The 27,625-nt window shown below is 39.4% G+C and overlaps 1 protein-coding gene across 1 annotated transcript; it reads left to right on the top strand.

The window, feature by feature from the left end:
- The first annotated feature begins 28 nt into the window (after positions 1-28).
- On the top strand, positions 29-27,625 carry MEMO1 (mediator of cell motility 1). The gene is made up of 9 exons (XM_074537285.1): positions 29-398; positions 12,352-12,433; positions 14,505-14,573; positions 16,460-16,572; positions 17,872-17,983; positions 18,905-19,047; positions 20,173-20,249; positions 25,601-25,705; positions 27,008-27,625. The coding sequence occupies exons 1-9, from the start codon at positions 338-340 to the stop codon at positions 27,137-27,139; spliced, it is 894 nt and encodes a 297-aa protein (XP_074393386.1). The 5' UTR covers positions 29-337; the 3' UTR covers positions 27,140-27,625.

The raw sequence follows: 27,625 nt of genomic DNA, 5'->3' as shown, positions 1-27,625 counted from the left end.
GGGGGCGCGGCGCCCGCGCGGTCCTTAGTCCACGGGAGCCGAGTGGGGCCAAACCCAGCTGCGGCCGCGGCCTCCTTCTCTCCGTGCCCCCCCACCCGCCGGCGCGGAGTTGGCGGCGGCGGCTTCGAGCTCTGTCCCCGCGTCCCCCCCCCGCGACCCCGCCCGGCCCCGCGCCCCCGGCCCGCGCCGCCCCGGCAGCGCCGCCTCCGCCCGCGGGGCCCGGGCCGTGCCGGGGGAGGAGGAGGGGGAGCAGCGCCGCCGCCGCCGCCGCCGCCGCCGCGGGCGGGCCCGTCCCCCAGCGCCCCCCCCGAACACCATAGGCGGCTCCGGCTCCAAGATGTCCAACCGGGTGCTCTGCCGGGAGGCCAGCCACGCCGGCAGCTGGTACACGGCCTCAGGTACCGCCGCCGGGAGCGGGGAGCGGGCGGCGGGGGCTGAATCAGCACTTTGGGGCCGCCGGTACCGGGCGCGGGGAGGGGCCGCCGGCTCCGCCCCCGCCGGCACATGGCGGGCGGGGGTTGGGGGTGCCGGGCCCGGCGGCGGCGGGGAGCGGGCAGGGCTGGGCACGGCTGTGCCGCCGAGCCCCCAAACGCACCTGCCCGCCGCTGCTGCCCCTCTCCTGCCGCCCCGGTGCCTGCAGCGGCGCCGCTCGGCGGAGCCCGGCGTTTGGCCGTCGTCGGGGATGGATCGGGGCCCCGGCTGCGCCTCGTGTGCCCGCCCTGCCCGGCAGCCGCGCCTCGCCGCTGCTCCGCCGGTGTCACGGCAGCGGCGCTGGAGCCTGCCCGGGGCTGGGCTTCGCACCGAGTGCTGCTCTCCGTCAGAGCAAACGGGCGGATTTCAGTGTTCCCATTTGCTCCTGGGCTTTATTGGTTTTGTTTTGTTAATTCCATGAGAAAATACCGCCCGTCTGTGGTTAGAAGGCAGGGGGGAAGGTGTGAAAATAGGGAGTTTTATTTTACTTCTTGTCGAGGTATGAAAATAGGGAGATCTATTTCTCTTTTTGCAGTCCAAGGAAACCTTCTATTTTTCCTTCCCTGGCGCTTTCTTTAGGAGAGAAAAGTTACTAAGCAATAGTGCAGAGTGGCTCTGTCCATTTAAACATGTGGCACTTGCAGAAGAAGAATAGAAGAAAAACGTGGTGCATTGGAGGGCGAGCTACTGCTCCCCTCGCCCACGCCAAAAAAAGGGCAGAAACACGTAATAATGGCTTGATAGCACATGTGCTTGGAGATAAGTTTTGTTCGGTTTTGGGGCAGAACCGCTTTTGTGAAAAGGATGCACGTTTGTCTCTTCAGAGCTGTTAATAAGATTTGTAAGGGATGTTCTTTTACTGGCCCCGGGAGTAAAGATGATTACAGAACTGCAGGTGAACGAGCTTAGATGAACGAGAGGCTGTCGTAATGAGCAGTTCAGAGGGATGGGGGGGTACAGTTGAAAATAAACCAAACCAAACAATGAAACGTTGCATTCAGGATCCTAAATTAACATCTAGGAAGAATTGGATGTGAAAAGCCGTACACTTCTCTTGGCTAAAATAGATGTGGTTTCCCCTCTCCTCCATAAATTGATGAACGAGGTATGAGGCAAAAATGAAAGGGAAGAAAGAAATACAGAGAAGAGGGGAACACAGGAAGAGGTGGATTGTGTGATAAGTAGCTGGGCTTCAAATGGTCGGGTAGGCATTTTCGAGACAACAATAGAGGATGATTGTTTTCCTTGTGAGCTTAATATTCTAAACATAATTCTTGTGTCCATGACAAAACTGGCCTCAAATCTTTGTGCAGCTTGCAACTACGTTTATTTCCGATGATCTAGAAAGACAGATAGTACTCCATTTACAGAAAATATACAAAATCGTGTCACAGGCATAGATTTAACCAAAGACATCAAAACATCAGAGCTTAATGGTAATCAAATTGGTCCTGCAATTTATATTTTCATTTATGAGTAAGACAGAAAACTGATCTGTGATATGGAATGGCTACATAACCTTGCACACAAATTTTGTCGTTTGCTTGGCATTGGACTTCCTGTCAGGTTATTACTGGATACCAGGAAATAAGAATTTTAATTTTTTAAAAATAATTTAAGAGGCATGGATACTGTGTTTGACTGTTTTCTTCTCAGTGAAAATGCAGTGCATAATTTAGTTAGGCTACACTGTGTGTGTGACTAGTTTGGCCAGTACTAGTTGTTTGTAGTAGGACACCCAAAAGCAAGTTACTCCCATTGCTTTTGGGCAGCCCTCTGGCAGTTGCTTATGAGGAGATGTGGGATGGTTGCCCAGACACACTGCATGAAAAAAAACCCCAAACTGAATCATGTTGTAATAATGAATTATGACAGCTGTGCTTGTGACAAGTTAAATTGTTACAGTGTGTATGGTGGGGGTAAGTGGTTGATGTTGCATAATCTGGGGATTTTGGAAATGTTTTTCCTTAAATGAGCAAGGAGTATTTTGTGTCTTGCTATAGAACTCTCTTCTGCTGTTTGCACTGGGTGTGCGAGAATAGGAATTGTGCCTGTTCAGCAAGACAAGAACTGCCTATTATTTATTGCTTGAAAGCAATAAATAATAAATAAATAATTTTGTGTGCCATTTAGGAAGGTCCATCAAAACTCAAGAGAAAACAAATGGGGACCAAAAGTCTGTGCATTCATTGTAGGTATAACTTAAAATCTTCCTGTATTTCAGGCCAGACTCACATGTCAGCTGCTACCTCAAACTTGAAACATAGTCTCCTCAATTGTACTGCTTGAAGAAAGTGGATTTGACCATGTGTTTTCAGCCTGCATAGCTTCAAGGCTGGAGCTGAGGCAGGGATTAGTTTGAATTGTGATAGTTCTTCAGTGTGTTCCCATGGATCTCTGGGGATTGTCTTTTCAAGTCCTCCTACCTCATCTGTTCTTGGCGCTCCTGTCTCGGCCCAGAAACGATTTGTTGTGTTTTGTATAAACTGGTTAGCGTTTGAGCTTCCCCTTTCCTCCAAACTGCTCTCCTTCCACGGAGCTGAGTTTGACTACACAGGGTGAGTGGGTGCCCTGCCCCTCATCCTGCTCTGTAGTTAAGATGATCCATCTGAAAGGGTAATGAGAAATGTGATTTTTTTACAGATATGTTCAAAATCTTTTCTGAAAGCATTTTTAAAAGGGTTGAGTGAGGATAAGGTTTTTAAGTGGTAGTTTATCCTGAGGTGCCTGGTACCTAGGGCTAAAATGTCAACACACCATCCAGGATGATGCATGGCATCCTGTGCTTGGGAGGGGGTTTACTGCAAAAGTGAAGCACTCATTGATATTAAAAATAAAAAATAAATAAAAAATCTCTAAAATCTGGCTGTAGAAGTCAGCTCTGGCAAAGAAGGACCAAAGCCAGCTGAGGGGGAAGACAAAGAATGGATACAGAATGCAGTCCTTTTTTTTTTTTTTTTTTGGGGGGGGGGGGGGGAGGTCAGAGGATATTCTTAAACTGGGTTGGCTGTCTCCTGTGCTCCAGGAATGGCAGCAATGTCACAAGTGAAGCCACAACCAAGAGGGAGCTGCTACTCTTCATGGGTGGTCAATGCACTGTGTGTAAGAGGGTTTGGAAGAAATGCCACTTCTTGTCTTTAGAGCTGCTCATTTCCATGGGGCAGCAATTGTTTCAGCTGAAAACGGACCATTGCTCCATCATTTTCTCCAGCCATGGGATGTGCACTGCTCTAGGTTCTGCCTTCGAAAATATAAACATGCACTCCATTCTAGTATGAATACACCACCTACTTGTATGATGCTAATGAATGCTGTAGAGCAGGTGGGACTGGCTGGGCAATTATGCACATTCAGATGTGTTCACATGTTAGAATGTTTCATCTTGGTAAACAACTTTGTATTAGAGGGAAAGTTAGGTCCCAGGGAAAAAGCTCACTGCTTCCTACTCAGTAAAGCCGAGAAGGGGGCAAGAAGTGGAAGATGAACTTCACCATGATGTTGTAGCATTTCACTTCCCATGCGTTCTTCATTGTGTGCTGTTGTGAAAACAAAAACATCTAAAAATTTAAGGTCTTTAAGGAGTTTCAGTAGGTGAGTTCAGTATGACAGTTCAAGCCAAAATGTTTGTGATCGCTTTCTCCACACCAAGAATTCTAGAGGAGAGGTAATGTTCATTCCACATCAGTCAATGCAGGACCTTAATGAACTTGAGGTGTGTACCTCTGGAGCATTTGATTGGCAACAGACAGAACAGTGAAGTCTGGTCAGTTGTTCCTCCTCCTGCTTAGCAGCATCACTGAGCATGGAAAGCTTTACAGCTGAGCTTCCAGACTGAAACTGTGCTGTGCCCATTCCTGATAGTAGGTCACTGGTCTAAACAACCTTGTTCTTTACTTGCAGAGCTTGATCTGCATGTCTGCTATTAAATAAAGTTAATGGTATATGACATGCCATTGCTTTTGTGGTCTAGCAGCTTGGTGTATGCTGGCCACTGAAAACATTTGTAAAATTTAGATAAAAGCATACAATGTAAATAAAAACAACACACAGCACTGCTGTCATGTAGATTGTTTAAAAAAAAGAAAATATCACCCTTGTGTGGTGAAAAATAGTACACTCACGTCTATTTTCGGAAGGAAGTCCCAGTCCTGCTGTGTTAATTCAACCACCTAGTATCCAGACGTCTTGAGAAATTGATTCTTAACCAGCAGGTGGAAGAGGAAGATTAAGGACAACTTGAAACAAAAATGGCATAATTTTCAGTGGCTTTGAATGCTGGCAGACACATTCCTAGATACAAAAGAGCTGATGAAATGCAGTGGAAATGACATGCTATCCTGAGCATGGTGCTGGGCAGTTATTGCTGTGGGAAATCAATCCCTACACTTCTGAAATGGAAATAAACATTAACTATGGGTGTCTTTTTGTTTCCTCTGCTGCTTGTCATGACAAGTGGGATATCACATTATGGTGCTGAACATGGCTTATGGACTCACAGCTGGCCTCCCTTTTCTGGCCCCCGGAAGTGCTGACTGAATACTGTGCTGCTCCTATTAACGTGTGTGATAAGAGTTCTTGTTTCAGCTTTTCCCCAGTCAGTGGCATGGTGATACAGGTAAAACATGAAGGCTTTAGTAGGCTCTTCCAGGCCACAGGAGTAAAAATCAAATTGAGAGTGTATGAGAATAACAATACTCCATGATGTGAAACTTGCCCTGCAAAACAAGTTTGTTGTTGTATTAGTTAGGGCTTATTTCTCTGCTTTCCCTGACCAAACCATAGTGGCCAGAGGTGTGCTGTTAGCCTGTGCCAACTTGTTTGAACTAGGAGAACCTTAATTTCCATAAGCTTATTAATGCAAATGTGAGTTGGCAGAGTAATTGCTGTGTCGACTTGAAACACCATTGCACTCATTGTCTCGAATGCTCTTTTTTTTATGATGAGCCAAGTAAATGGCCAGTAAATATTTGAGGAGACTTCAAGCTTAATGGTGCACTTGTGTTTCTGCTGCCCTAGCTTGTCAGCAAAAGAACCCCAAAGGAGGTAGGCACTGACATCTTGTTGCTACTGTTTGGAAGGATTAAGCTCCTAACTTGTTTGGACAAGAAATGCCAGAACTCTCTAATAACTGGCTGTTGTACTGCCAGCAACGTTCCAACCTCATCTTTTGGACAGAAGTCTGCATGATGGTGTGTAGATCAGCAGGAAAGTATAATGCTTTGAAGAACTTCAGCAGACCAGAAAATAAATGAAAAGGCAATTGTGTGCCATGAATGATCATTTCAGAAGTTGCATTTCCCTCAAAGTTGGCCACTATTTTCTCACATTTGCAACCCCTTCTATTCCTTTGTAATCCCCAGTAAGATCAGAATTAAGGCTTTTTTACTGCGTTTTTACTAAATACTGTTTTTTCTGGTGTCAAAACGTACTTACTCTGTGAGGTAGGCAACTTCAAGGTGCAATAGCAGTGTGATTCTGAGATAGCAAAACTGTTCTCATTTGTGCCTTCTGGGGCTTGGGGGCCCTGAGGAGTGATGTGAGGATGACTCTTCATTTTAACAAACAGTGCTGTAATCCAGCATTTGTATGCTTGTTGACACGAGCTGGAACTTCTCATCAGCTTTAGAGAAAGTGTGTGCATGAGTTTCAGCTGTTCCTGCTTTGCTGTGATGTTGCTGAGTGTGTGTAATCCATTCCCCAGGCCTGCTGCCCACAGTTTCTGAGGGCACATGCTGCTGCTGGGTTCACTGACCCTGAGTGGCTGCATCCACCTTAACTTAGGGCAGAATCTCTTCTCTGTAGTGTGCTGGATATGGGTCTCTGCAGCAGCTGAAGTGGTCAGAAGGGAATCACATGTGACTCTGTGTGCTTCAGACTAGGAATGCAGACAAGGGGTTGAGAAAGATGTTCTCTGTGCCGTAGAAGAGTCTATAAAAGTGGTTTAGTGTGGCACGCCAAGAACCCTGGCATACTCCCCAAAATTGGAATCATTCATCACAGTTCGTTCATAAATGTAATGTAGAAGTAGTGAATCATCATGTTGTTGGTAGATGGTCATAGACAAATGGATCCAGGAAAACATGGAAAAAGTGTGTGGGGGTCACTGAAATGAGATGTGGTTTAGTGGTGAGCTTGACAGTGTTAGGCTTATGGTTGAACTCTATGATCTCAAAGGTCTTTTCCAGCTTGAATAATTCTATGATCTCTTGTAGTGAAGGGAGCTTTCTGCAGTAGCAGGATAATTAATGTGCTGATCATGAAATCTTAATGTTGTGACATTAGCTGAAGCATTACAAATACAGCTGTTAACTTAAGTTCTTACCTTGCAATCTGTGAACAACTAATCATAGTGTCTTACGAATTCATTAAGTGTTTGCTTTGCAATGTTAAATACCAAATGTAATATCTCTCTCCCTTTGGTCGTTTATCTTTTTTTAGGCTTTTTAGGGGGAAACTGGATGTGTCATTACTGACTCTTTTATGAATTAAACATGGAACCCAGCATTAATATGCAGACTGTATTATTTAGCATTGTATACTGAAAAAGTGTACTGGAATAATTTGAAATACAATTTCTAGGCTATTATTTCTAGCTGAATCACTTAAATACTGTCAAAATCAACATACTTCAAAAGAAAGAATGTAGATTCAACTTTCACTGTACTGTTGGAATTGAGAGAGTTTTATATTTGGTGTAGTTCTGGTATCATTAAAATAGGCCTGCAAGTATCACTTAGTGCACACTTTCACAGATCTCATTTACATTTAGTGTGTGTTAGAGCTAAAATAATTTAAAGAGGTTTGGAACAGAATGTCATTTGTTTGGATCTCTGAATGACATGGGTACTGAGGTTTTTTAAGGAAGCTAGGTAGGTACATGTTGGTTGATATTCTTAATGAGTGGCGTGATAGTTTGATTTTTTTTTTTTAAATTTCTGCCAACTTTCAGTAAAGGAAAATCAGTAACTAGTTGAGTACTGGAGAACTGGGGCATACACGTAAGAACTGCCACCAAAGCAGATTTTGATATCTGTTTCAGTGTTTCTGTTGTGGCTTCAGTTTTATTTTCCCCCGTTCAAGCACTACTTGCAGTTTTAGTTCCATCTTACAATGTATATAAATAGGAATTAATGTGGCATGGGTGTAATCTCTATTTGTGTCTTAATTTTCCCCCAGGTTCTTGTTTGCATTAGTAAATTTCTGCGTTGCCTATAGTCTGATTTCGCCATTTTATCAATATTGGATGGGAGTATATGCTAGCAGTGGAGAATGTGCCCATTAACATGAGTTGTTGGAGATCACCTATTCCTGACAAATCCTAGTCTTTGCATAGCTAAAACTTATTCTTTATTCGAGGATATGGCTTTTGTTGCATTGAGAAACAGGTTTGTTGTTTTGGTTTTTTTTTCCCCAAGTGCAGTCTGTGTTTTTTGAAAAATCTTTACACTTTTTGCAATTTTAACTGTTAGTCTTCTGTCACGTTTCAGATTTCAGTTTGCCTAACAATTTAATTGGTGTTTCAGATTCACCTTCAGAATTGTGAAGAAAGGAGTTCCCTTAGTTCCAGTTACTAACCTAATTGTATGCCAGCCCCCAAGGTTTCACTATTACTTTGATTTTTCTAACACTCTACAGGAGTAAAAGCTTACTCACTTCTTACTACACATGTTGTAATATTTATTAGAAGCATTTTTAAGGTGTAGACTTTTCTCATCAATGGGAAAAAGTAGTTAAAAAGTGAAAGACTCAAAGAAGGGAGTGGTGGCTCCTCTAGGTAGGAGACATTCTTGGACAGGTAAAGGATGTCAATGCTGGGGACTGCAGTGTTACTGTCACTGTGCTCCAGCATTACTTGCCTTGCTGCTAGTGCTGTACACCTGCAGCCAAGGGGGACCTGAGCAGTTTTCCCTGGCACTACTCTAAATTTTGATTCAGGTTTATGCTCTTCCAGTAAAAAAAAGTGTTCACTGAGACTGAGGATTCAGAGCAAACTCTGAGTCTTCCCTGCCAGTCTGAAGAAGTGTGTTTTGTGTGTGTAATGTTGGCTGCAGGAAAAGGAGCAAAAATGCAATTACATTGTGTTGACACTTGGCATATAAGCACTTCAGCCTCACCAACAAGGTGAGGTTGGCTGTGGAAAGAATGTGCTGGTTTGGCTTAACCTATAGAGTCTGGACCGTGACAGTTGTAAATTGGGGTGATGAACTTATCTGAGTCACTACCAGATGTCTTTGTGTTACTATTCCCTGGGTGACAATGGCATGCAAGCAATGTGTAAGGATTCTTTCTTACTTACTCTAGAGCTTTGTGATGGGATAATGTTTATTGTTAAAATAAGCTGTCCTTTTAGGCAAGATAATTGAATAAATGCTGCCCTGTTTCCCTAAATTTGCCTAGTGGAGACTTGGTCTGTGCTTGCAATTATTTTAAACCTTGGCATAACTTCTACTGGTTTTCAAAACAAAACAGGATGTGAAATATCCACGGATAATGTCAGAAATCTTTAGTTACACACCTATGTTTATACCTGACTTCACAGGATTGAAATGCAGATCCTAATGTTACATACTTCAGTGAAGCTCATGTTTTGCTGCTTAACCTTTTGATCAATGAAAGGTCTGATCTTACACTACTAATGCTAAAGTATACTGATTGTTGCATCCAGAAATTGCATCCTTAAGGTTTTCTGCCCTTCTGTCTGGGTTAGCCTTAAAATCCCTGTTGCTCTCATCCTGCCAGCTTTCTCAAGATGAGCTTTCCACCTGAGGTTCAAGGAGCCAAGACCTATTTTATTTCCAACCACAACAGCAAGGGGATACATGGGTGGCAGTGCTGTTCACTGCCCGTGCTGGTCAGCTACACATTCACTGGATTGTCTTGATGACTGTTTTTCCAGTTAAGCTTCATTTAAATATGAACAAAACTTCTTTATGAGGAAGTTACTCATGTACTATAATACAATTCCATATGGCAGAGCACAGCTGCTGTGATAGTGTGGGTTTATTTATATTTTGTATAACAAATTCAAGTATTTTGACTTTAGCTTTAAGCATCCTCATGTTTGAGAAATTGGGAGAAAAACTTCTCTGAACACTTCAAGAAAAACTTGATGCTAATTTGGTAACAAGAAAATTACAGTTCTAGGTTATCCCCCTGAAGTATTTGTAAGCATAAGAAGCTGCAGGTAGGCTATACTTTTCCGAGTTCACCCGAATGCTGTTTGATTTTTTTTCCCCCTTTTTTCTTTCTTTTCTTTAGCTAAAAGGTCATGGATATGTTGTACTCTGCATTCTCTCTCTGTTAGTCCTCTGGAGAGAGAAATTTGATTGCATATTTTATTAAAATAGTGCAGATAAATATAAGTTGAAATGAAAGCTTACATTAGGTCAAAATTAATTATTTAAACAGGCATCTTATACTTAGCATTAGTGGGAAAAAATCTGAAAGCAGATGTGTTACTTGGTCCTTAAGTAAACACTTACAAAGTTTTGTCCCTTGGGTCTTACAGATCTGTTATTTTACTGCCTCTAGGAAGAAAATGTTATTTTGTTAGAGTGGGTGTCTGTAGTAGCAGACTAAGCAAACCTGGGCATCTTACTCCACTTCCACACTGTAAGATTGGAAATCTTAGTCAGATTTGACCAATCATGAAATTTTAGGATATTACCAGGTGTTCTGACTTTAAACTGTCCAGCAGGTTACCTGATTTATCTCAACCAAGGGCAAATCGCCTTCACCACATCCTTAAAAAAAAACTCTTGCTAAAGAAGGGATGGAGGAGGGCTGAGCACAGTGTCTTGCAGGAGAAGAATTCCCCTTGGCTTAAATTCTGTCACTTTTGCAGTTTTGTTGCCTATGGACCCTCTTCTTTGAGGAGAACAGGTCAGGTGGGACAAAGTAATATTTAAGTCTGGGTAGTCAGTGTTGGGAAAAAAGTGTCCTCCTAAAGAGCTTAATTCAAAAAGTATTTTATCTTTCTACATATTTTGGGAGAATTAGGAAGTAAAAACATTTTTAGGTGATTTGTTTCTTCACTGCAGTATGTAACAAATAAAAGTGGTAGTACTGTAAAAGTGTACTGTTTTGTTAGTCTGCTATTATCTTAGACGGAGGGTGAAAATAGAGACCCTCTATTTTCACCCTCCTTCTAATATTTGTACTTGGCTTCCCCAATAGCCTCCATTTTCTAACATGTCATTATGCTTATCTCTATTGCACGTCAGCTGCTTGTAATTTCTCCAAACAACACAAGCAGCAGAACAAAATTGGTATGTGGTGGAATTTTTGTAACAATTTCATCATTTCACAAAGTCACTGCATTGTGTGAGTGACAGCAGCTACTCTGTCACTCTTTCACCATTTTAGAGTTCCAGACAGTAACTAAGGCTTTCAAGGTGTAATAGAAGATGTAGGAAAATGGTGCTGCACTTGTTCTCTTCCTTCATGTAAGAAGGTAGGGCTCTTCACAACTACAGAAGTTGTCCTTTTTCAAGGAGACATGCATTTAAGTTCTGTATAAAAACTAATGGCTTCAACACCTCCAGTCTTCACATCTGCATTTTCTAGGGAAAGTTTTTTGACTATCCCTGGTCAGGGACTGATTGGATTCTGCAAAAGTTGACACCTTTTCTCTTGTTCTCTGTGGTTCTTGTCAGCCCTTTGGAGAGCTGTCAGCCCTTGTCAGGGCTGTTTGGAATGTGTCTGTGGAATGGCTTCAGGTGGTTTAATTTGGTTTTGACTTCCACTGGCAGTTGGCAGTTCAACACCTGCCTGGGGAAGATACAAAGATCTACAACGTGCATGGAAGAAGAAAAGCAGCTTGCTGCACCATACTTTACAGATAAACTCTGCTGGCATAGCGTTCTGTCAAAAGCATAGTATCAGCTGAAAAAAGTGCATCTATTTGCTTTGTTAATCCTATGTTACTTGTAGCAATAGCAGCTGAATGAATTTTTCTTGAAAGATTGTTTAATGTTCTTTAATAAGAAAGAATGTTTTACTGTATTTGCCAGACTTGCTTCCTGAAGGATAGCTTAACATCAGAAGGTTTTCCTGTGATGGGAAATAATCAAAATGTGGTTTGTTTGGTTTGGTTTTTTAATGTTGTATTTCTAGAAGGCTTTTTTATCATCTGTCAGGTGATTGAATGAAGAGTATTTGCTACTTGTTGAGGTACAGAACTTAGTTCAAAAAAAATTGAATTCTGGATTGGTCATTTATCCAAGTTAGTGTCAATTAAGTGATCATGTACTTGTAGTATATGTTGAATGACCAGAAGTTGTTAAGGTGTTAGGATAAGCATAATGTCTTGTAATTTTTAGCTTTTTCCTGTGCATTTGCACATTTTCAAGGTTACAATGTTTTGTATTATGCTCATGTACTTGCTTAATAAAGGATTTATTACCATAGTTATTGGCTATCATGCAAGTGTCAGGCCTTTGTATTATGTCATCTTCTCATATTGGGCTCTCTTGATCAAGATCATAACTTTTTACTTCTGAATTCTGCAAATCTAGTTATGAGAGAAAGCAATCATCTGTCAGCAATTCTTTTGAAATTCTCTCAAATGGTGAAGTGGTGTGTTCAGTAGTCCTCACAGAGCAGGAAACAATAAGTGTGTGTTTGGATGTGCAGTAAATGAACTTTCCAGACCAGGTTTTCTATGGTAACCTTCAACATTACAGGGTTGGGGTTTCTTTTTGTTGTTGCATTGGGTATTTTGGGGGAATAGTTTTTTCTGTTTGTTTGTTTTTAGGTTGAAACCCAGCTTTGAATGTTTAAGATAACTTTTAAATCTGCCGGACTTTCAAGCTTTATTTGTAAATTTTTGAGATGTATTATGTTCTTTTATGACTTCAGTATTTCCATGTCTCTTCACAGGACCCCAGCTGAATGCACAGCTAGAAGGTTGGCTTTCTCAAGTACAGTCCACAAAAAGACCTGCAAGAGCCATTATTGCACCGTAAGTTTGAAACAGAAGTTCAGTATATCTAATACTTGTTTAAATGCTCCTTCTTTTTCTGGTGATTTTGAAAACTACTAAAGTTAGTATTTAGCTGAAAGAAGGGCTGTATGGTTTCTAAATAAGTGTTTTGGATATAGCATAGAATGACAGAAATCTGGGCACATTTGGGTGTATGATTAGCTTGCCTTTGCTGGTGGCCTGCACACATAATATTTGTTTGTGACACAGTAAGATGGGTCAGAGTTATATTAATGAGAAAAACAAAACCCCTCCAATAAAAGAAAAAAAACCCACCTCAGAACAAAATAAGCAAAACTGGTGCATCCCTCACACCTCCTAAATAAAATTTAACAGAGCTTAAAAGCAAAAAGCAATTAAACACTATTCAACTCTCCAAAATGGTTTATTTTTTTAATTTTAGTTTGGTTTTGTTCGAGATGTTTGTCCGCAGGTAAAATAGGGATCATCTGAACTATTTAGGGAGAATTCAATTTCTTGAAGATAGCTGAGACGTGTAATGACAAAAGTATGTTGGTCATTCCAAATAATTATGAGGTGGAAGGAAACACTGGAAAAAGCACCTTAAATATGATGCTTGTCCTGTGCTAACATAGCATTGTCCTAATGTTTGAAATATTGCGTAGTAGTATTGAATGTGCAGAAGAAATGTCCCACATCTGCCTTAGTCTTTCTTGCAGGAATGTCAAGAGACCTTTCAGCTGCAGATTATGTAGTTTGGTTCTTTTTCCAGAATTGCTGGGGGTCTTCCTGTGATCTCACCACATTTTTATGTTAACTGTGCCCTTTTTTTACCACCCACTGTGAAATGGGATATGCTTAATATTTTTGTGGAAGCTGGAAGAAGCCTGTAGCAGAGGGAACGTTTCTGCCGACTCTTTTGACATTGTAACATAGCTTGCCCATTTGTGAAGTTTTGGTCTTGTGTTTCCCCCCTTAGCATGTATGTTAGTACCTTTCTGAGCTCTTTAGAATGAGTGGGACAAGTGATGAAGTGAAATCCCAGGGTCATTTTGAAGGTAACTTGCTCCAGGTATCAGTCTGTGGATGAATATAAATGTATCTGAGCATACATACATATAAATACGTGTAAAATCCTTCAGTGCTGTCAATGGGAACTTGTGTCTTCAAGCATCCTGTAAACCTCAGGGCTTGCAGCCTGCATCATTGTGTCATTGTGCAAAGCTGTGCTGTGGGCATACAGCTGAGTGACCAGGAGCCATTTTCTGCCCCTTTACCTGGGACTCTAGGAGTGAATGTTCTATGAAATAAATGCTTTTAGCAGTGTAATGTGAATTTTCACTCATTTTAATGGGCTTGAAGAGAATAGTTCTTCAGATTTGAAGGCAATATTTGAAACAACTAGTCAAAATAATTATAAATTGTTTCGAACCACACGCAGGAGCAGAGGTTGAGGAAGGACCATGCCAGACAGATAGGAAATGGTGAAGCATGTAGCTTATTCCCTGCAGTAAAAGATAGCATGCTGCCTTCCACTCCTTTCCATGTGCTTGTTCATTCTGTTGCCAAGTTATTCTTCAATGACAGAGCATTTTTATTCTCTCTTTATCTGCTGTGACATGTAGTTCTCTCTTTGCCAAGACCCCTCTACTGTCATTATATTCACTTGCTGGGGTGTAGTTAGAGGAGCTTTCTCCAGTAGTTTGCCAGTTTGCCACTCCCTTGTTCACTGGCTGCACTGTTAGCGTTATCATGAGCTTCTGATAACAGGCAGTTGTGCAGTGTGCATGTATCCTTCACAGGTAAGGGAAGGTCCTGTCATCTGGGGGTTTCCTGACTGTTCAGTGGTCACTGATAGTTTTTTAACTGATCAATAAATGGTCACTGCCAGTTCTTCAACAAATACATGTCTTGTGTGATCAATACTGCAGCAGCACCTTCCTGCTCTTTCAGGAGTTTTGGATCACTCTTACAATTTCTAGCTCACTGGGGACAAAAAAAAATCCTGAGAGCTTAACACTGAATATCAACATATTTAAGATGTTAAACAATATGTAAATCCTCTCATTTTGTGTGCTTTGGTTTGCAGCCATGCAGGATATACCTACTGTGGATCTTGTGCAGCCCATGCTTACAAACAAGTGGATCCCAATATCACGTGAGTATTACAGCTTTCTTTACAGGCCTAAGACCCTGAGGTTGCAGTTCTCTGATAAGTGGAATGTTCTTGTTACATTCTTACATCTTGAAGTACTTACATTTTAATTTTGTATTCTTTTTAGCCTTCTATGCATCACTTCTGTTTTAACTTCATAAATGTTCAAAATTGCGCATTACAAAAGGGGGAAAAAAGGAGTATTGTTAAAATAATTGGTAACTAACTATTTACAAGGGAAGGATTAAAGACTTTTCAGTTTATTACTGATGTTCCACTGCTTTTATAAAAGCCCAAGCTGGTTTTGTTGGGTTTTTTTGGCCTTTGTTTTGGGGTTGGTTTTTTTGTTGTTTTTGTTGGGAGGGTTTTTTTGTTTTATTAAGTCGATTAAAATACTTCACTATAATTCTGCATTGGTTTTTTGAGTGTAGGATAATGGGCTGAATACTGCCAGGATTCTTCTCTGCTGTGGAGGAAGTGACCAGTGTATTTATGAAAGTTAATTGTGGCAATAATTTAAAATGGACTTCTGTTTCTAAGAAGTTTAAAAAAAGAAAAAGTAAAAAAATACCCAACCAACATGCTGTTGTAGTCTGTGTCTGCCTCTGAAAATTTGAATCCAGTTATTTTTGGGTAAAAGAATACAATTTTTTATGTTCTGCTGACTGCAACATTTTTTTTAATGACAAAAATTTAAAATGTCTCCAGTATTTACTCAAAGTATGCATTTTGCAATCCTAAATAAAAAATGGCTAGGCTTACCAGTTGTTCATAAGATAACATGCTGTAATAATCTTCAAAGACAATGGTTTTAGTTCTTTCTAAGCTATTGCAAATGATGTGAAAATAGCTCATGGTATGACAGATAACTAGTTCCTGTAAAATTTCTGGAACAAGCTGTTCCCTGATATGGAGTTGGTTGAACTTGCTGGATCATTTGTTTTTTACTGCATGGGATATTTAGAATTCATCTTTGAGCTGAAGTGCTAAATTGCATATTTGAATATTGTTTTTTATTAGCTTTGCAGGAAGTTTGCGTTTTAGTGTACCTTGTTATAGCACTCCCTGTGTAAGGGATTAAAAAAACCCAAACCCTCAGAACTTTACATATCTCCCACCCCTTTAATTCAGTGCCAGAAACAAGACTATATAATCCTGGATATGAAAAGCTGAATTGCCTATATTTTTTTTTCCCTTTTTCTTTTAAGACCTGTGGCAGGAGACGCTTAATATCTAACCAAGAGCCAGGAACTGAGGACCTGATGAAATAATGATGTCATGATGACATGTAAAAGGTTGCAGTATCAGCTAAAGCTATGAATGTTCTGGTCCAAGTCTCTTGTTGTTGATGCAACAGCAAAAAAACCATAACATGTAAGAACATAAACCCAGCATTTGAGAAGGACTTAAAATTTAATTTAATGAAACCCAAGTAAGGCTAATCAAGTAAATAAGTGGAAAAACTCTGAGTAGATGATAAACTCATAGTTGTTATTTGACCCTGTATTTATTGAAGGTGGTGAGTAGCTGAAGGTTGTGTTGATTCAAGGAGAAAGTTCAAAAATCCATTCTAAGTGACTGTAACACAGCATTCAGCCTCCAAATGAATGAAGTCTGACAAATTTCTAGCTGATGAGTGCCCACTGATATATAACCTGCTTAAGAGATTTAAGGGTAGAGCATAACTGAACTGATCTCATGATAATGCCTGGCATACCAAGCAAGATTGGGCCATGGATTGATGTGGGGTCTTCCTGACAACAGAGTAAAAAACTATTGTAGCCATGAGAAAGTACTACTTCGTATGCTTCCGTTAAACTTGTTACTCTGAGCTGAGTTGCTGTACAATTACAGTTGCCTAAATTGTGGCCTTCTGTTAATTGTTGCAGCCGAAAAATTTTCATTCTTGGGCCTTCCCATCACGTGCCCCTCTCCCGATGTGCACTTTCCAGTGTGGACATTTACAGAACACCTCTGTATGACCTTCGAATTGACCAAAAGAGTAAGTGCATGACAGAGCTTGGACTTCTCTGAGGCTTGGGTATGATAGACTGTGGTACTGCAGTGCTGGGGATTTTCTTCTTGTTGGGCACTTCCTTGCTCTAAGTGGTGTACAAGTGCAAATCTGGGTTTAGTGCAACAAAAAATGAACTTCTGAATGAGCCTGGTTGTTTCAGACATGGTCACGTCGTAACCATAGTGTTTCTCTTCCTTCTGGCAAGAATTCGAAATTTTTGCTTATCTTTTCAATTTTGAGTGTGTGCTTCAGGGTTTTAAAACTACAAAAGTATTACATCAAATAATAACTCCCTGAACATCTTTTCAATTCTCCTGTTAAGTGTTCTGGCTGGAAATAAAGGTTCTTTAGTTGATTTGAGTTTGATTCCTGATAAATGAATAACAGAGAAACAAAAAATTGCTTTTATTTGGATTGCATGTGACTTTCTCACTTACAAACTTAGAAACTGTGAGTCCATGAAATGTCAGTCTTTTGAACTAAGTGCAAATGAAGTTTAATTTGATATTTTGGGTTTTATGTATTTTTTTGAGGTATACCTAAGTGATACAGTATCTTTTTTCAGAAAGGCTAATTAGCACAGATGTGCTGTGTTTCATTGTAACTGTGATTCAAAAAGCTAATTCAGCCTTTCTACATAGTGCCTGCAGAATTTCCTTAGGTAAGAAATGTTGTGCTTTCTGTAGAGCTCCTTTATGGAGTTGAGAAGGAGGCACAGCCCTACATCAAATTCATCATCCGGTGGAGAATTTTCAGAATGTGGAGCTGACTGTATACTCTCAAGTACATTTGAGAGTAGAAAAGATAACTTAAAAATGTGGATTATTTAATCAGTTGTGGCTGTTTCTACGTTTCATGATTCAGTCAATAATAAATTCAATTAAATAGTAACAAATCAAGCAATAGCTCATCTGATTAGTTTTTTTTTAACATCTAATGGACAGTTTATGAAAATAAAAATTCAGTGACTGGGCAAATGCATGTATGTTTTCAAATGTTTTATTTGTGAATTAAATTTTGTATCATATCAAAATCTTTTTCAATATACTAACACATTTTGTAAACTGAATCAATTATGTTTATGTTTTAATGCCTTGAACATAATTTTATTTCTGAGTTTATTTAGAAACAAGTCGTTTATGATGACAGCCCTTGGAGGCAAGTAATTTTTTATAGTGGCTATGTTCTAATGAAGGTACACTATAGCTTGCTTTTTGCACTTGAAATCGTTTTCAAAAATAAGCAAAAAAAAAGCACTAATACCTGCTGTTTAATTCATTTCAGTTTATGCAGAATTGTGGAAGACTGGAATGTTTGAGCGCATGTCCCTACAGACAGACGAAGATGAGCACAGTATTGAAATGCATTTGCCTTACACTGCTAAAGCCATGGAAAGGTACTGGGGCTAATTACTTCTGCAACAATGAACATTATGTGCATTAAATGTTGGAGCTGCTGTGAAGTGCAGTAGGAAATAATGATACATTTTATGGCATAGAAGACCTTATGGTGTATATAGTGCTCATACTTCCCTGTCCCCTGATAAAAATTTTGGTAAGGAGAGGGTCAAAGACTAGGATAAGTTGCTGTAATTGAAACTGTGAGCAAAACAAACACCTAAACAATGAAGTTATAGCACCTCTTATAAACAGGTTTACTTAATAGAATTAATATTAGATGTGCTTTCATGAACTTTTTTCAGTAGCTGATTTTTCCCCACCACTTTTCAAGGCATCTCTGAAAGAAGTTCAAATAGTTTTCTGTGGGATTTTAAGTTTGTTTGGAGCCTTAATACTAATTTTGAAATCAGGCATATGTTTATAACTGCTGTTTCAGATGTTTTCTTTAAATAAAAATTTTCAGTCTGTGTTGGGGTTTCTTCCCTAAGATGTGCCCCATCCCTTTTTGTTTGGTTTAAGTTTCCATTGTGTTTTGAATTTTACCTAGAGTGTCAGTATATGCCTGGGTACTGTGTTGAGCATTTTCATATAAGTTTCATTTACTTTGGAGAATTCTCAACATGCAGCATCTATACACGGAAAATTTAAATCTTACTTCATTGCTGATTTCACTGTCTTTTCTTTTTGCTTGTCTGGTATTTTTACTTTGCAGCAGAGAGAAATAATGGTTTTGGGGGTGTATGTTTTCTGAAATTGAAGTACTTTGAAGTTCTAAAACAACATCCTAGTATGACCTTTGCAAAATGCTATCTTCAAATAATAGCAACCTTTTAAACCATTCTGCAGTTTCAGTTAGCAAGCCCTGAAAAATCTTCAGATGTTACTTGAATTACAACCTTTTTTCTTTTGCTTATAAGCCATAAGGATGAGTTTACTATTATTCCTGTGTTGGTCGGAGCACTGAGTGAGTCAAAAGAGCAGGAATTTGGAAAACTCTTCAGTAAATACCTAGCTGATCCTAGTAATCTCTTTGTGGTTTCTTCTGACTTTTGCCATTGGGGTAAGTTCCATATCTCATTATAAGAGTATATTGAATATTTTGTAGCTATTTTCAAATAATGTATTTTATTAAACATTGAACATTTGAAGTTCTGGTAAATTCATTTTTGCAACTTAAATGCCTTCATAAAGTTAAAAAAGTCTTTAAAATCTGGAATAACAGGTAAAAAATATTAATGTGGTAATGTGTTTTCAGTGTAGTGGAGGAAATAAATGGTGATTTATATATGTCTCTCTACTGTTGCAATGAAATAATTGTCTGAAGTTGCTTGCTCTTTTTACTCTTCTTTTAAGCACCTCAAAACAACTTTCAAAACGAATTAGCTAAAAACTCACTGGGCATGGCCACATTCCTCTGACAGAAATAAGTTTTGTATGTTTTGCTGCTGGGTGAGATAGCAGATGGATTATTTATTCCAATTCACCAGTGCTACCCCAGTTCATCTTGGCGACAGAGCTACAAAGACTCCAGAAGCCTTGACTTCTGCCCTGCTTTATAATTTTATTTTTCTTTGAAGTGTAAAAGTAGCTGGAAAAGGGACTGCTTCAGAAAGATATGTGACACAACAGACCTTCTTCCTTTTTTCCATTGTCATCTTTGCTCAGCTTAATTAAGTGCATGTTTCACTCATCTTTGAAGTGGAGTAGGTGCAAGGTGTATGCAAGAATGACCTGGTCCTGTTGTGGCTAATGACCCATCTAGAACTGCTCATTGAATGATGAATTTTTTCTTTTAACTGTGGGTATTGTTGTGCAAGCAGAAGTAGCCTGAATCCATGGCTGACTTTGTCAAGAGGGATAGCAAAATGAAATGTTGCTTTACTTCTTAATTTACAAATTCAGATTCTAAGGCAATAAGAGGCAATAGTGAGTGATACGTCAGTGTCAGTTCTGCATAGTAGATTTCTCTTTAGGAATATAGCCACCCATCATGTATTTTTTTACTTTACTTCTGGGCTGCTACTTTATGATTGCCCTAGAATTTCCTCAATGGAGCTAAAAAGTATAAAATAAATGAAGATTACTACTTTATAAGTATTATACTTTCAATTATTTAGTAGGTATTAGGGAGTGGTTTAGCTACAATTTTTCCCTTTTTTATTTTATACGTGATTTTTGTTTCAAGGTCAGAGGTTCCGTTACAGTTACTATGATGAATCCCAAGGAGAAATTTATAGATCCATTGAGCACCTAGATAAAATGGTAAGTTTTCAGATTTGGTGGAACTAACTAACAAATTTCTCCTGTACATTCCATTTCTTTGAACACTTGAGAAATTTTTCTAACAAGATATTATGGATTGGCTATTTTATTTAATGTATAATTTTCCTTTGTTTACCACAATAAGAATTTAGCTGTTGGTTTTAGCTGGTGTCCTTCATTTTGCTGACTGCACACAATTATATTGTGGGTATAAATTAGTAAGCATAATTAATGAAGAAAAAAAAGCATGTTCACCTACCTAAAATGCCCTGATGTAATGTAATTTCTGTCTACATACCCTCTTCTGTTTTTGAAAAGCGATAAGAAATGCATGGGAAATTGTGGTACTTCCAGCTTGATTGCTGTGATACCTGCATATGGGAACAGCATTGTGATTATGCAAAGGTTTCAGCAACATCCATTTGGAAGAGGAAAGGCTGTAGGACATTGCACTGGTCAGGGAAATGAAAGCCACTGTTTCCTTGGGAGTAGCCTTCCTCCTGCCCCTTACTCTGTAGTAGGTGGTGGGAAAAGCAATACAACAGGCTTCATTTGGGGTTTGGCCAAAGGCTGAAAGGAATGTTAAATCCATAAGGGTCCAATGCCAATTATATTGCATTTTCTTTGCAGTCACAGAAGCCAAGGATTTTTTTTAACATAAGAAAACCTCAACAACTTAATGTTCAAGTCTATACTTAAAGCACAGATTAGAAGTAATTCTTCTGGAAATATGTAACCATAAAATTTGTTTTATAACTGTTTGCATCATTTATGTAACTTCTGTAGAATCTGTTAGAACAGAGAGCTGTTCTTATTCATGGGATGTTAATTTTTTCCTTATCTTGAAGGAATAAATCCTATCTGTTGGAGACATCTCTGGACTTTCTTTCCTTGTGTATACAAATTAACCTCTTTGTTTTGCTACTGTTCATCACTTGAATAGAAATAATAACAGTAAATAATTTGCCTTCATTCTGTTTATCCCATTTTTAATAATTCTTGTAGTCAGTTGAAAGGCTTCTCTATCAAGAAAAGTGTTTTTCTGCAGAATCCCAGCATCAGTAGCTTTGAGTGTTTTTGCAGGAGAGCTGATTATGGTGCATTAGCAAACATTAGTTTCCCCTTGTTAATTTCTGTGGTGAAAGCTTGAAGAATTGGCATTTAATTACTCTTAGGGAATACATTGCCAACTCTTCCTTTTGGTGGTTATTCAGCTAAATTGAAGTGACATTTTTTCTAACATGGAAAATCATGTCTACTGTTTAATAACTATGAAAATACTTTTTCAATCTGAAGTTTAACTGGAAAACTGAACATGGTGCTGTATAGCAGCCATATTAAGGTTATTTTTTTCTTGTTTGTATCATGCCATATCTGACCACAAGACTCCATATTCAGATGCTTTATGGAGGAGGTTTTGTTTTGGGTGATTTTCAGAGATGTCTTATTAGCAATATCACAATGATCTCCCTGTCACATTTTTCTAGTTTTTGGAAGTTTGTTCAATTTTATGTCTCACTTGGCTACTTCTTATTTCCTTAGAGATAAGTATTGGATTTTTTCATGTGATTTGACGTACTAAACAAACTTGCACTGTTGTAAGCAGTAGGCCTCTACACAGAAAAAACAGCATTAAGATAGAGACAAAACTGTGCTAAAACTGGCTTCATTTTATTGGTCCTAACTAGGAAAGCAGTCAGTTGAGCACATTGTAGGCAGGAAGGTATTCTGGGGCAAGATGAAATCAATTTTCCTTAGAAATGCCTTTGTGAGAGGAGGATGACCTCTTCCTTAATTGGACTGGACCTTACATATAGGTGCATTTTCTCACCTAGTGCATAAAAACTGCTGAATACTTTGGACATTGAAGTTTAGAGCCATTAGGCTCCAGCATAAAGCCAATACAGAGTAGTAAATATTGCTGGGCAGAGATCAGTTTCTCCGTGGTAATTGTTGTCTGACCACTGTCACCACAGCCTACTTCGTGATGTAATGGTAAAAGGAGGGAAATAGTCTTGTGGTTAGAGGGGTACCTTAGGGGATAATCCTCAAATTTGGAGCTGTAACTGAGCAGCTGATGTGCAATAGTTTGTATACCATAACTTGAAACACACTATCTTTTTACATATAAGTGGGGGAAGTATTTTGTAAGACATTGTTGAAGAGTAATTGTTTTTGATTGACTAGACAGAAAATGCTGACTTTAATCTTCACTGCTACATTGCTCATTTTATAGGAGCATAAATTTGGTATGGGATACTTTATGCCTCAGTTGAGTCAATGTGAGGATTGTGGTGCCCTGAATGCTGATGGGGGAAAATGCAGGCACTGACAAGTGCTGTGCAAGAATAGCCAGTACTTGGTCCAGGAAAATGCTCAGCACCCGTGGCTTCTCAGGCACCTCTAATGACCTGCTGAATTCTGGTGCCTTCTGCAGTGCTGCTGCAGTGAGCCAGGACTTTCCACAGTGCTCCAGCCTGGGAAGGCTTCTTAGGCTGGGCATAATGTGGGATTGAGTCTCTGCCTGGATGCCCAAGTCCCTGTTCTCTTCTCTGTGCCTCGAAAGTGATTTTCCTGGTGGTTATTTGTCATGTAGGCTGAGTGACTCACACATGCAAAGATAGTTGGGCTGGATACTAAGTACTAAGACCAAGTTTGTTTCCACTTCCATTAGAGTGCTATTAGTTTAGATATTGAAGTGTGAAGAAACAGCTGAAATAACTGATAACAGACTTTACATGATCAGCCAAACAAAGCATTATTGGCATATAGTATAAAAGGAGCCTATTGGTTGTTGGATTGAGGTTTTGTTTGTTTATTTTGGGATATGTATGTGGGGTTGTTATTTTTTAAAGTTTTTTTGTAGGCTTGTAGATAGTTGATCCTATTAAGGGATATTATTTGAAAATGTAACTTTGTAATTGTGTTTAAGTGCACTGTGCTGGGATATTGTAGATGCCATTAACAGTATGTGGGTAACTGAGGTATGCAATTTCTACCTGATGCCATAATGACCATGTGATAAACTGTGAAACTGTGCTTACACTTGTACCATGTGAGCTTTGTGTTTTACCTCTGTTCTAAGCCATGCCTAGCTGAGTTGTTTCAAATACTGAAAATTATTATCTTCATATACCTCTGCTTTTTGTAAAACACAACCTGGCAAAAATGTTTCCTTTGTTCCTCCATGCCATATTAGACTGAGAAACAAGGTTGATAGTCTTTGTTCCTCTGCCACGATGATTTTTAAATTCAAAAGCTTGAAGAGTTCAGTACAACCTAATGCTTATAGGATATCTGTTCATACCAATTCCCTATAGATTTTCTCCAGTCTCTGATGTATGGAACTCTGTTAGCATTTTCTGGGATGAGCTGCGTAGCTGTAAATGTTTTGCAGTGCTGAACTGTGCATTGTAATAAGCTTACTTGGCATTCTCATAAATCCATGTCCATTCATTTGAGACAAATGCTCAAATGCCTCTGCCCAGTATGTTCCAGTGATTTACAGCTGTAAAGCGAGTCTCTCAATGGAGCAGCCATTTTCATGTTTTTAGAAAGTCATGAAAGGGTTTTACAAACATGTAAAATATATTCTCATGAGCTGTTCAGTATCTAAGTAAGTGCCTTCTACATCTTTAGTTTCACTTGAGTATTTAGTCAAGTTTAGTTCTGCTCTCTTTAGCTGTGTATTGACGTGTACAACCTGCAAGGAAATGGATGGTTGAGAGATACTCTTTGGAAACTTTGGAATGCAATGGTTTCTATGTAATGACTGTTAGTTAGAGAATAGCTACCATTATTTTTTTGGCACTTATTTAGGCTCTGTAGATCTGGAGTGATTAACAGCTGAAATTACTGGCCAGGGCTCCAAACACTCTCTCCGTGACTCCAGAAAAACTGAGTTCTTACCACCAATTGGCCAACTTAGCTTGGTTTTGTTTGTCCACAAAACGTGTTTCTTTATGAATTCATCGTATGTCTGTTTCTGTTTAGAAGTACACAAGGGTAGTGGTTATTGTTGCTGTTTGTAATTCTCCCAGCTCTCCTGGGAATCTTCTGCTTCTCCATTGCAAGCTGGGATCCAGCCTGAATAATTAGCTGATATGTGCCAGATCAGCCAACGCCCTTGCAGTGTGTTGTGGAAAATTCTTGAGGTGGAGTCTTCAGACTGACTCCTTCCTGCATTGTGGCTTCTCCTTTTATCACCCAAAAGTAGGGGAAAGAGCTGGGACAAATGCAGGAATCTTAGAAGAAATTGTCTCCTTTTCTGGTATCAACCCCGAGTTATTCCCATGCAAAGTATATTTTTTTTCCTAGTCTCTAAGAAAGAACTTAGTGTTTCACCAACAGGAGCAGCATAACTGTATTTTATTGAGTTAGTGAGTGTCTGGAGCTCATTTCCCTGGTGAAGGGAATAATTTTCAGAGAAAGGAGAAAAAGATGAGGATGGAGTCTAATACAGGCAAAAGAGCAAACCCATTATAAAACTGAGACAATAAGTGATTTAGACTTGTTTCTATACTAGTTTCATGGTGTTTAATCTGCTTTATGGGATGGGATAAGAGTAGACTGTATCTGGAGTTGTAGGATTCTTTTTGCTTTTAAGAATGCAAATGTTTGTATATGTGTAAGATTTTGTTTTCCACATGTGTGCTGGTATTCTTAGCATGACTCCATGAGATCATGGGTCTCACTCTCCTTGGAGGAAAGGATGTATACATGTGACTGTCTCCTGGAAAGTGAAGCACAATCTCCTGGTTCTTACATTTTTGTTGTGCACCAACTTGATAGTGCTTTAGAGATTTCCTGGATCTGGTTTTTATGCTCTGAGCAAATGGCCAAGCCATGCCCAGATCAACTGCCTTGCATGCCTGGTGTGTCCAGGATATATCACACTTGTTAAGCACGTGAATTGCACATGGATAGTGTTTGTTTTGTCTAGGGTTTTTGGATATCTGGAAGTCCCAGACAAGTGCTTGGCCCTGAACTTTGTTACCAGGGAGAACAGATGGAGGCACAGCTTCTTCCTGCTTTGCCCTTTTAGTAAATTTGTCTGGTTATAGCTGTACCAAATCTTATGGAAGTAAAGCAGTCTTGGATGGTGAGCTTTTTTAATGTGAACTTCACACATCTGTGGATTAATGACAACTCTGGAACAGCTCCTGCACTTCTAGTTTGGCAAGGAATGGAAACAAGATGACTACAAGCTAGAGCTCACATGCTGAGATTCCTTTGATATCCTTGGTACAAAGTAGAGGGATTTTCCTCCTGCTCTGTTGTAACAGATGGATGATGTATAAACACCTTCTTGTGAATGTGTAATGTAATTATTGCTATCAATTCTTTTTCAGGGTATGAGCATTATAGAGCAGCTAGATCCTGTATCTTTTAGCAATTACTTGAAGAAATACCATAATACAATATGTGGAAGACATCCTATTGGAGTGCTATTAAATGTAAGTAACTGTTGATTTATTCAAGACTGCAACTTCTGGGAAAATGCTTGCATTTGTAAAACACAATACTGCTGCAGTATTCTTTAGTTCTAACATGTCAAGGCTTGAATTAATTTATTTTTTTAAATGTTCTCAATTTGGTCTCTGATTTTCGTGTCTTGCGTGTAGACAAATGTAAGCTCTTAAAAGGGCTGAGGGTTTTCAGTTCCCTAAGGGAGATGAGATATCACATTCCTTTTGAAGTTCAATGAAATGCAATCATCCATTTTCTCTTGGCCCTCAACAAATGAACAAATAAATCCATCTCCCTGAAGAAATATGTACTTTTTTGAATTAGTACTTATGAACGTGTATTTATTTTCTCTGTATTGCTATTAGCTAGCTATTGTGAGTGCCTTGTGATGTCTGGCTGTGGTTTTGAGTTTTGAAAATATAGTGAGAGATACACTTACAGAGGCTTAGTGCAGAGCACCATTAACTCACAAATTAACAGCAGTTAGAATTCAGATTACTTTCTGGTTACCATATTCTGCTTTGCTGATGCAGTGCAAACATAAACCTGGCTTAACTTAGTTGTCTAAATTTGGTTGCAGCTGCTTTACAGCACTGGTGGAGTGCTGCAGATTTGTCATATTGCTTGAGTGAATCTCACTGTATTTTTACTGTAATTCAATGAAACAGGAAGCATGTTTTTTTTTTCAATAGGGAAAACTTAATTCACTGGGAATGTAGTCTGAATGGAGAATGTAGAAAGGAACCTTTTAAAGTGGAGTCCATAAAAGTTTGTATGAGCATTATCAATACTAGTCATGCATGTAGCAAAGTTCAGTACTATGACAACTCTGCAAATATACCAAACTCTTACTCTCAGATAATTAGTAGTTTTGCAGTGAATCACAGCTAAGTTCTGTTCATTCACTTTTGCCAATTGTCATGCTTTAATAAATTATCTTTGTACATCCTTTCTCCTTGATGGAAGAAATAGAATCTGGAAAGTGTTAACAGTGTTAGGCTTTTTTCTGTTGCTCTGTGTTTCTGTGTGAATTCCCCATGGTACTGAAAGCATTGTTTCTAAAAGAGATATCATGGAAGGTTCAGTGTTGCTTTAGAGAACTGCACGGATGTACACAGTGCAGTGGGGAAGCGTCAGTGAATGAAACAGCGCAGAAATAGGCTACATCCACTAGCTACTGGGAGGTGCTTCGATAATGAGCTTGTGAGAGATGGTGCAAGGACCTTTGAGACCTAGGAAATGTAATTTCACTGATGCCTTTTTTTAAACAGCTCTTTTTCTCTCCTCAGGCTATCAACGAACTCCAGAAGAACGGAATGAATATGAGCTTTTCATTTTTGAATTACGCTCAGTCGAGCCAGTGTCGAAACTGGCAAGACAGCTCCGTGAGTTATGCAGCTGGAGCACTTATGGTCCACTGAACTGCTGAATGCTCAGGGATGGCACCTGCACACACTCTGTATTCGGGGTCCCAGCCTAGCCCTTACAAAGATACAGCCCCTGGTCTTTGGGTATACTGAAACCTCAAACTAATAGAACTCTGTTCTTTTCTAGTAGGTGTAGTCCTTCCTTAGTTTCAACTCATTTAAAAATGCTTTCTTGTTTAGGACAATGGAAGGAAGACTGGTATCTGAGCTTTTTGTGAGAGTTGTTTTTTTTTCTTTGGAAAAGATAATGGCTATGAAGGCATGGTGGTAGACTGTCCTTAAAAATACAACATGTAAAGCATTTATCATATCCTAAATTTGCACTCTTTGCAGACCTGTGCACATATACTCAGCTTTCAGAATAGTTTTGCAAGTTGTAAACGGAAAAAGGGGGGAAAAGGGGGTGGAAGCTTTTTAATAAAAGAAAAAAAAAGGAAAACAACGCATTTATAAATGATTCTGTATTAGAATATAATAAAA

Source organism: Zonotrichia albicollis, chromosome 3, assembly GCF_047830755.1.
Source record: "Zonotrichia albicollis isolate bZonAlb1 chromosome 3, bZonAlb1.hap1, whole genome shotgun sequence".
Taxonomy (NCBI): Eukaryota; Metazoa; Chordata; class Aves; order Passeriformes; family Passerellidae; genus Zonotrichia; species Zonotrichia albicollis.
The sequence above is the reverse complement of the archived record's forward strand: the minus strand, read 5'-3'. Positions and strand labels throughout refer to the sequence as shown.